Genomic DNA, 10,799 nt, shown 5'->3' with positions numbered 1-10,799 from the left:
CAGTCTTTTATATATATATATATATATTAATTTATTTGTTTGGCTACACTGGGTCTTAGCTGTGGCACGCAGGATCTTCAGTATTCCTTGCAGCATGCAGGATCTGTCGTCGTGGCTTGGAGGATCTGGGCTTCCCATGTGGCGCCTGCCAATCCGGGAGACTTAAGAGAGGAGACTTAAGAGAGGAGACTTCAATCCCTGGGTGGGGAAGATCCCCTAGAGGAAGGGAGTGGCAACCCACTCCAGTATTCTTTCCTGGAGAATCCCACAGACGGAGGAGCCTGGTGGGCTACAGTCTGTGGGGTTGCAAAGAGTTGGACATGACTGAAGCGACTTAGCGCACATGGGGGATCTGGTTCCCTGAGTGGGGATCAGACCCCTGCATTAGGCCCCCCTGTATCAGTAGTGCAGAGTCTTACCACTGGACTGCCAGAGAAGTCCCTGTCTCATTCCGTTTTACTATCTGTAAGTGAGCATACATACAAAGGTGTCTGACTTCCCCAACCTTACCTGCACTTCCAGAGTAAACAACTTGAACTTGAATCCTTGCTTCAGGCTCTGCTTCTGGAAGAAGCCAGATGAAGACAGAGTCACATCCCTGGGAGGAAACCATAAAACTGGGGAGCTCCAAGCAGCAGGGAGCAGGGAAGCAAATCCACAGGGCAGCTGTCCTCGACTCACACTCAGAGTTGATGTGACCCCTGGGGAGCGTCAGGAGGGCTGGCTCCTAGCACCTCAGCCCCAGCCCCGTGTCACACTGATGATGGAATGAGGTCTGAGTTGTTTCTGTGTCCAGGTGTAGGAAGGGGTCTGGCTGACTTCAGGCTGCTTGAGCAAACAGAGACCCCCTTAAGCATAGAGCTTGGATGTCTCGGCTCCAGAATTATGAGAAAATGAACTTGGGCTTTTTCAGCCACCCAGTCTGTGGTATTTTATTATGGCAGCCTGAGTTGACATGCATTCTCCATTGAATGCTCCAAATTAACTAGTATTATGTATTTAGTATTTATTAAATTTAGTATTTAGTAATATGTATTTAGTATTCTCTTCTAATGTGAAAACTCTTCTCTGCATCTTTGGCTACATTTCCTTTAATTTTCTTTTTTCCCTTCTTCCTGTCTTTCTTTCCTCCCTTTATTCTTTCTTTCTTTCCTTCCTTCTTCTCTCCCTCTCTCCTTTTTTAATTTCCTCCCTTCCCCTCTCCCTTCTTTCTTCCTTTCTCTTTCTCCTTTCATGTTCTCTCTCTCACTTGCTTCCACCCCCTCCCTTTAGGAAGCTCTTATAAGTCTAGGGGTCTTATACCAGTTTGTAAGTAGCTGAGTCTTAGATTTACCAGTTGTACTGATTTTTATGTTTTCTGTCTCATTAATTTTTACCCTTACTTTTAATTCTCTCCCTAGGTTTATCTTGTGGCATATTTTCTAGCTTCTTGAGTTGGACGCTTCATTAACTTTCAGTCTTCCCCATGTAATAACACAAGCATTTGCGCCCTGGGACTCTTTTGTTACATTCTACGAGTTTCGCTATGCGGCGTTCCAATTGTTGTGTTCTGAATGGCCTATAATTGCAGTTTTGTTCCATTGTTTGAGTTATTTAGGAATCAATTTCCAAGTGGTTTAATTTTTTTCTGTTTGTCCCTTTGTTTTTAATTTCTGTTTTGTGGTCAGATAATGTGGCCAGAAAAAGGCAGCTTGTCAGCACCTCAGAGGTTGTCTCTGTGGCCTAGGATGGTGTGTTTCTCTCAGTTCCTCACAGATGCTTGAATGAAATGTCTTTTCCGTTTGTATTAATTTATGACACAGAGCTTGTTCTTTCCAAGCTGACATTCCTTGATGCATGGATCCTGCGAATAGCTCCGGGGATTCTGGTGCCACCATTGGGGACCCAGGAAGCCCTCAGGCAGAGTCACTGTGGACCTTGCGTTGGCTCAGTGTCTCCAGAGTGCAGCCGTTGCTCCCAACTCCTCATACAGCCTCGAGCAGCTAGTTTTCCATGGACCATGTTTCAGGAAATCCCATTTTAATGTTTTCTCATTTCTTGAGGGTCAACTATTTATGAAGTGTCCTGGTACAGGCATGCTTCACTTTTACTGCACTTTGCTTTATTGTGTTGTTTTGTTTGTGTTTTGGCTGCGCTGGGTCTTCCGGATGTGCAAGGGCTTTCTCTAGATACAGCGTGCAGACTTCTCATTGTGGTGCCTTCTCTTGTAGTGGGCTCAGAAGTTGTTGCACACGGACTTACTTGCCCCGAGGCATGTGGAATCTTCCTAGACAGGATCAAACTCGTGTCCCCTACGTTGGCAGGCTTAACCACTGGGATTCCTAACCACTGGACCACCAGGGAAGCCCTTATTGTGTTTTTCATCAATTGAAAGCTTTTGGCAACCCTGCACCAAGCAAGTCTATTGGAGTCATTTTTCCAACAGCATTTGCTCACTTCATGTCCCTGTGTCACATTTTGGCAATTCTTGCAGTGTTTTGAATTTTTAAGTTATTATTAAATGTCCTTTGGTGATATGTGTAATCAGTGATCTTGGATGTTACTGTTGTAAAGAGATTACAGTTTGCTGAAGGCTGAGATAACGGTTAGAAATGTTTTAGCCATAAAGTAATTTTAAAGTGTGTAGATTGTTGCTTTAGACATAATCGTTTAACTATTGCACATTTAGTAGACTACTGTGTGTATGTGTACTCAGTCGTGTCGAACTCTTTGCAACCCCATGGACTGTATGTCGCTACAGTGCATAGGGTTGCAAAGAGTCAGACACGACTGAGTGAGTGAACACGCGTGCAGGATAAAGCTAACTAGGGAATGTTTGGGCAGGGAAGGTCACAGGGAGCTCCCTGTCACTATGTGATCATCCTTCAGGGATGCCCTGGGAGGGGGTGTTGGCCCTGAGAGAGAAGCTGACCTGAAGTCTCTCCGAGGCTGAAGGATTCGGATTTATGGTGACTCTGATCCTCCATCCCACCTCATAATGATGATTGCTGACTTGGCTGCCCAGGACGCATAGTTTTTCTTTCTCAGGAACCACTGTTTCTGCACATTCTGTGACCTTCTCCATGCCTGCATCTCCAGCTGTCGGCAGCATCTCTCAAGATGATCAGAGTCGGGAGGGAGGGAGCAGAAGGCAGATCTGACCTCACTTGCATTATTGGTCTCTGACACGTACAGGCCTGAGAAGTGCCTGAGAAGTGCAGACAGGTGGATCTGCATCCCTCTCCCCCATCCGGTTGCTATGGTGAGTGACCTGTCAGATCCCGGACATGAAGTAGATGCTGCGAGAAGGCTGAAAGCTGGAGGACCATTCAAGAGGTCCATTAGAAGCATTAATGAGCTTGGTCTTCCCTCTCTCCGTAATGGACTAAACATTAGCCCGCCCCACTAATGCGTTCTTGGCCACAAAGAAACCTACAACAGCTAATGCCCTGTTCCCTATTATGTCAGTGACAGAAGAAATGCTTTCATTATCAATTCCATTCACAGACTTATAGATGCTTAAATCACTCGAGCCTCAGCCACCTCTGGTTTGGGCATGAAAGAGGCTATGGGAATGGGAATAAAAAAAAAAAAAAAAAAAAAAACATTGTCAGCATCATCAACAAACACCATGCTGGGCTTTGGGGACACATCAGAGCATATGCTGAACCACCTGTTAACTCCCCATGGGCCCGATAGCTCCTTCAACACTGGGTTTCAGGCTTAGAGAAAATGGACTCTCTGTTGCATAAATGGTATGGAAGTTAGTTTTCCAAGGACCCTTTCTCAGCAAAATATACCAGGAGCTGTCCTTGTGTAGAGGACGTTCCAGTGGGTGGCAGGGGTACAGTGAGCAAAACTCTGCAAGCCTCTCATTTCTCACAGGGGACAGCTTAGCTGGAGGCACTAGAATTCCCACCCATGCAGTATGAGGTCCTGCATGGAACCCGGGAAGGTCCCAGTGGGCACTGGCTGAGCATCTTCTCCCAGTCTGGGGGTTTTCTCCCTTGGGGAGGAGGTAGCATACTCTGCATGTGTAGAGAAAAGGGGGGAAAATTACTGATGACAAAAAAAGACAGAATGGGGACATTGTCACGACTCTTGCCGAAGTTCCTATTCTCCCCCTCCTATGCATGCGACAAGCCTGGACTTCCTTGATCCCTGAAGTTAGGTGTGGCCACGAAACTCACTTTAGACATGAAATGTCAGTAGAATGAAAATGTTGTCATTTCAGTGGAAGTAAAAGCATAAAGTAGAAGAGCTATTTGAAGAGACAATGACTGAGCATTTTCCAAACCGAATGAAAGACACTTAACCCAGAAGTGTGGCCAATAAATATAAGGAGAGAATAAGTATAAAGAAATCCACAGGTCGACAACCTAGTGAAACCGTAGGAAAATCAAAGGTAAAAGTTCTTTGAAACAGACCTATGAAAAGACACAGATGGGTTTCAAAAGAAGTGAGGTAACTGGGATTCTGAATTCTCAAACACGGAAGTTAGAAGAAATTGGGCTCTGATTCAACACGAAGAAAGAAAATAGCACCACTACTGTCAGCAAAAACACCTTCCAAGAATGAGAGTGCGAGCTTCCATGATAGCTTAGTGGTCAAGAATCTGCCTGCCAGTGCAGGAGACACAGGGTCAATCCCTGGTCTAGGAAGATCCCCCATGCTGGGGAGCAACTAAGCCCAAGCACCACAACTACTGAGCCTGTGCTCTGGAGCCCGGGAGCTGCAGCTACTGAAGCCTGAGCACCCTAGAGCCCGTGCTTCCCAACAGGAGAAGCCTCCACAGTGAGATGGCCACGTGCTGCAACTAGAGCGTGGTCCTGGCTCTCGGCAACTAGAGAAAAGCCCGTGCAGCAGTGAAGACCCAGCAGAGTCAAAATAAATACAAAGGCAAAAAAGAATGAGGGTGAGATAAAGATGGTTTCAGACAAATGAAATCAGAAGAGTGTGTCAAGAGGAAATTCTAAAAATAGAAAACTTCCAGCAGAACCAAAGTGATCCCACATAGTGAGTCGAGGTGCCAAAGGATAGAGAAATAAATGTGAACACAAGTGTAATCAAACTTTGATAATAGCAATACTGTCTTGTGAAGTTTTTTAAAAAATTAGGCTTAAAATACAGGCAACAGGGACTTCCCTGGTGGTGCAGAGGTTAAAGACTCTGTGCTTCCACTGCCAGGGGCACAGGTTTGATCTCTGGTCAGGGAAGGAAGATCCCACATGCCATGTGGTACGGCCACAAAAAAAAAAAAAAGAAAAAAAAAACGGGGAACAAAACATAATAAATCACGACGGAAGTAAATGAAGAAAAAGCTCTGTATTATCCAGAAAGAAGCTAATACTTATTAACTTTAAGCCTTGATAAATTATCTTTGTTTTCACTTGTAGAGTAACCATGAAACGATTAGTTCTACAATGTATAACTTACAAACTAGTGAAAGAAATGGAGCTTTTAAAAGTCTATTTAAAGGAAGATAGAAGAAAATGAACCAAGCACAAAAGATGGTAGATTTAAACCCAACTATATCACAAATGATATTAAACATGTAAATTTAAAGACAGGTAAATGATAAATTAGGAGTTTGGGATTAGCAGAAACAAACTATTCTGTGTAAAATAAACAACAAGGTTCTACTTTACAGCACAGGGAACTATATTCATCACCTTGTAATAAGCCATAATGATAAAGAATATGAAAAAGGATATATGTGTGTGTATAGCTGAATCACTTGGCTGTATGCCAGAAACTAACATAAACTTCAATTGAAAAAAAAAAAACAAAACAGAAAGACAGGTAAATGTGACGGGTCACCAGTAGTTGTGCATGGTAGCTTTCCCCAAGCCCACCTCATGCCTTGAAAGTAAAGGACAACAAGACTTCGGCTGATGACTCACAATGCCCACTGTGACCGTCCACAGCTGCCTGGCAGCATCACATAAGTGAGAGTTAAAGGCAAGGGCTGGCTGGCACGTCCCTTCTTCAGCTCCCTGCGGGGCCACTGTGGTTTGGGCTCTGGCATCTGCTTTGTGTGGTCCTTCCGTCTCACATGCTGCTTGATGACCGCCTGTTGTCTGTACAGCTGCTCCTATCAGCCCCTTGTCCCTCCTGCAACCCACCGCTCGTGGTCCAGAGAATAGGCAGCCCGAGTTGTTCAGACCTGCGGCTCCAGAGTTCCAAGGGGCAGCACTGGCACGGAGGACCGCTCCATCCTTCTTGCCAAAGGCCTTTTCCATGAAGGGCATTTCATCGTGACTCTGGGCAGCAGGCTACCCTGCTTCAACAACTAGTTCCCATGGAGCCAGAAGCCTTAGAAACTTGCCCTTACAACCCTCACCACCGAATCCCACTCAGCAGATTTCAGTACCACCTGGCATCATGTCGGAGAAAGAACCCCAAGAAAGCCAAAAAGATGGCCAGCTGTAAATACAACGCCTGCCACGTGGTCCCCATCAAGAAGCTGGAGGAGCACGAGGCTGCCTGTGTCAACAAAAGCACCATGGAGGAAGAGGACAGCCTGAGTCCCCTGAAGGTCAACCTCCCAAATGCAGGGCAGAAGGGCAACAGAAACGCCTCTCCAGTGTCCCCCCGTCTCCCCATCCCCGACCTCTGGAATGTTGATAGCACAAATTGCCACCCCATGTTTGTCCTTAAGTCTTTCATTCCCCAGAAACTTGTTTGTGAAAGCGACACCAGAGAGTCAGAGACAGATGACCACACCCCATCCCTGACTGCCCCCGCAGATCATCAGACCGGGAGAGTGAACCGCCAGCAGAAGATACAGGCCTCTTAAAAGCATGACGGGAGATGCAATTCACCGGAATAAAAGGCATACAAAGCAAACTACACTGGGGTGCTTTTTTTGTTTGTTTTTAACCTACCTAACAGATTCATTTTATTTTATTTTTTGGCTGCACTGGGTCTTCCTTGTTGGACACGGGCTTTTTCTAGTTGCGGCGAGCCGGGGCTACTTTTCATTGCTGTGCCCAGCCTTCTCATTGCGGTGGCTCTTCTCGTGGAGCACAGGCTCTAGGGGCTTCAGCAGTTGTGGTGCACAGGCTTATTTGCTCTACGGCATGTGTGATCTTCTGGGACCAGGGATCAAACATGCAGCCCCTGCACTGGCAGGTGGATTCTTAACCACTGGACCACCAGGGAAGTACAAGACTTTAAATGTGCATACAAACTACACAATATTAAAACGGCTTTAAAATATACTATTTAATGGCATCCTCACAAGAATTCAATGAGGTAGATTAAGTATCCACACTTTGTAAATTAGGAGATTGGGGTTTAAACAAAAGAAATGGCATGGCCAGGGGAACATGACCAAAAGCAAAGGACACAGATGAGTCAGTTCCCAGGCCACGTGTCCTAACCTATGGTGCTAAATTGTTTTCATTTTTTTTAAGTACATGTAACTTTACCACCCCTGGCCCCTTCAACTGTTTATACAAAGTGTTATGTAAAGATTTCTTTTTGGAAAAAAAAGAGAAATTCCCAGTGTTGGCCCTAGAAACTCTATGGTTAATAAAATACTTGGACTAGAGAATTGCCACATAAGAAGTAGGTAAAATAAGAAAGTGGTGTGTAAGGCATACATCCATGAAATTCAGGTCGACAAGATCAGGAAAAAAAAAATTGGTTTGGAGTATGAAACAAATTGGTCATGAGTTAGTTATTCTTGAAGCTGAGTAAAGGATAAATTTTAATTCTCTCTACTTTTATTTAAATGTTTATTTTACTATTTTATTATTCTCTATTTTTGTATAAACTTGAAATCTTACATAATAAAAATAGTTTAAATGTATTTTAATATATTCACAATATATTTTAACATAAATATATTATACAATCATATATTTTATATAAATTAGATGTCATATTTTAATAAAAATAGTTTTTAAAATATGTATTATATATAAATTTGAAGCCTTCCATAATAAAAATAGCTTTAAATATATTTTATGATATACTTAATATATTATAAATATATATATTAGTGGGTGAAGTGAAGGTCACTCAGTCGTGTCTACTCTTTGCAACCCCATGGACTATACAGTCCGTGGAATTCTCCAGGCCAGAATACTGGAGTGGGTAGCCTTTCCCTTCTCCAGGGGAGTCTTCCCAACCCAGGGATCAAACCCAGGTCTCCCACATCGCAGGCAGATTCTTTACCAGCTGAGCCACAAGGGAAGGCTAAAGTCAATTGCCCTCTCTGAGGTAGCAGGGATAAATTAGAGACTTGGAATTAGCATATACAGCCACTATATATAAAATAGGTAAACAATAAGGTCCTATTAGTGCAGGGAACTATATTTGATATCTTGTACTAATATATATATAAATACATTAGTGATACAAATATAATAGCGTTATTCAATACCTTATAATAATATATATAATATATACAATAATATAAATATATAATAATGTAAGTAATATAATTATATACTATATAACAATCAATTTGCTGTTACAACAGAAATTAACACAATATTGCAATTTAACTATACTTCAATTTTTTAATTTAAAAACTATTATATATTACATATAAATGTGTATTATATATTACATTTTTAATTAAAAAGTTTAAATATATAAATAAATTTATATGCACTATTTTAAGTATATATTATGAATATTTCAAGTTTGTATAAAAATAGAGAGAGAATAAGATAGAGATATATATACACGCACATCAAATGCAATATAGTAGTTTGGGTTGGCTTCTGGAACAGAAAAAGATATTAGTGGAAACGTGGTGAAATACAATTAAAGTCTGTAGTTTAGTTAACAGCATTCTGCTGACGTGAATTTTCATTTTATTGAGTGCACCATGGTCTTTCAAGATGTTAACATTAGGGAAAGCTGGTTGGAGGGTATAGGGTAACTCTTTGTACCACCCATGCAAATTTTCTGTAAACCTAAAATGATTTCAAAATAATAAAATTTAAAGACAGAGCAAAGAGCAACACAATGAGCAGAACTCTGGACTCTCCTCTACCCCGTCGGCCTTGGGCAGCTGCCTTGCTGTGGTCGTGTTAGTCGCTCAGTCATGTCCAACTCCTGCCTGCCTCTGTGCTTGCTCATCCGCAGAGCAGAGATGATAAGCTCATAGGATGTTGTGGAGGACTAGGACTTAACACACACAGCATTACCAGGACAGTGTCTGGTACAAAGGAAGCCCTGCATTAATGTTAACCGCTAGTACTGGTAATGGTGGAGGTATTCAGCAAAAAGAAAATGTCATGTGGTAAGGGAAAAAATGATGAGCAAGTCAATTTATAAAATATATAAACAAATTTAATCAACTCAGAAAAATCATCAATGTTGCATTTAACATGATAAAAATCAGCTAGGAAAGGGCATTGTTCAGAAGGAAAGAAACACTGAATAGCAAATACGTGTATTAAAAATGTTTGCTGCTGCTGCTAAGTCGTTTCAGTCACGTCCAACTCTGTGCGACCCCATAGACGGCAGCCCACCAGGCTCCCCCGTCACTAAGATTCTCCAGGCAAGAACACTGGAGTGGGTTGCCCTTTCCTTTGTTTATGTAGTCCCCAAAACAAGTTTTATATGTTACAAACCAGCCAAGAGGAGGAAAGAGACCAGGATATTACAGAAACTTCACAAATTCAATGAAGAAAAGAAAAGGAAAAAAGGTATAGATGGTAAAGAGAAAACACAACTTTAAATGGCAGAAATTAACCCAAATATATCAATATTCATATAAATGTAAAGGGATTTAACTTACCTATTTAAAAGTCCTATTTATCTTTCTAAATCAAATATATGTCCATTTTGATCATACTAACATATTGTAAGAAATACATGCTGCCACCACCTCCCATCCCCTGGAGAAGGAAATGGAAACCCACTCCAGTATTCTTGCCTGGAGAAGCCCATGGCCAGAGGAGCCTGGCAGGCTACAGTCCATGGGCTCACAAAGAGTCGGACACGACTTAGTGACTAAACCACCACCACCTCCACCACCTCCCATACATGTAACAGACATAACCATCGATCATGGCATTCTTTCCTGAGCCTGGACAATTCTTTCGGAATCCTCAACACAAGGCTCCAGGCAAAGGAGGTCACACAGAGGTCGGCTCTGTCTTGACAGCGTCCACCCCTAGGCAGGTTCCCCACTTGATCCTTTCTGACCCTCACGTCCCAACTCATGTTCCAGAAGGAACAAAGAAATACAGGAACCTAAGAAAACATCCTAGCTGGAAATCTAGAGGAAAGACCAGGCAAGAGAGGGATGCCTGTTCTAAAGGCCAGAGTTACATCTCAGCCAACTCTTCCGTCTTCTCCTCATCTCTTACCTCTGCTGGGCCTATCTCTGGGGAGACATCCCGGCAAGCCAGCCTCTAGCAGGGACCATCATTAAAACACATGTTAGCAGTGACAGTGAGCACAGTAAGCCAGTGCTGGGCTGGGTGCCAGCAACTGGATCACAGAGGAGAATGGGCTGGGGGTAATGGCAGCCCCAGGACCCCTGGGCAGCAGGTGAACTTCCGAAGTTCCTGGAGAGGATTCCTGGCAGAGAAGGAGCCTGGCATGAAAAGCCATATGCTCAGGCAGAGGGGGTTCTGGCATAACAGAGGAAGGAAAAAAGAAAGGGGCGCTAGAGATTTCCCTGGTGGTCCAGTGGTTAAGAATCCACCTTCCACTATAGGGAATGTGGGTTCGATCCCTGGTCAGGGAATTAAGATCTCACATGCAGTGAGGCAGCCAAGTCCACACACCATAACTAGAGAGGCCTGTGTGAGGTAACAAGGACTCAGCATAGCTGGAGAAAAAAAGTG

At 43.2% G+C, this 10,799-nt stretch overlaps 1 protein-coding gene across 1 annotated transcript; it reads left to right on the top strand.

Moving 5' to 3' along the window:
- The first annotated feature begins 5,922 nt into the window (after positions 1-5,922).
- On the top strand, positions 5,923-6,831 carry GTSF1L (gametocyte specific factor 1 like). Its single transcript, XM_061437645.1, has one exon. The coding sequence runs from the start codon at positions 6,281-6,283 to the stop codon at positions 6,776-6,778; it is 498 nt and encodes a 165-aa protein (XP_061293629.1). The 5' UTR covers positions 5,923-6,280; the 3' UTR covers positions 6,779-6,831.
- Positions 6,832-10,799: the final 3,968 nt, after the last annotated feature.

This window comes from Bos javanicus, chromosome 13 (genome assembly GCF_032452875.1).
Source record: "Bos javanicus breed banteng chromosome 13, ARS-OSU_banteng_1.0, whole genome shotgun sequence".
NCBI lineage: Eukaryota > Metazoa > Chordata > Mammalia > Artiodactyla > Bovidae > Bos > Bos javanicus.
Note: the sequence above shows the minus strand (reverse complement) of the source record. Positions and strands in the feature narration are given on the sequence as shown.

What these genes read in the sequence shown, in the direction of transcription:
- GTSF1L (XM_061437645.1), top strand. Translation starts at nt 6,281, where the DNA reads ATGGAGCCAGAAGCCTTAGAAACTTGCCCTTACAACCCTCACCACCGA.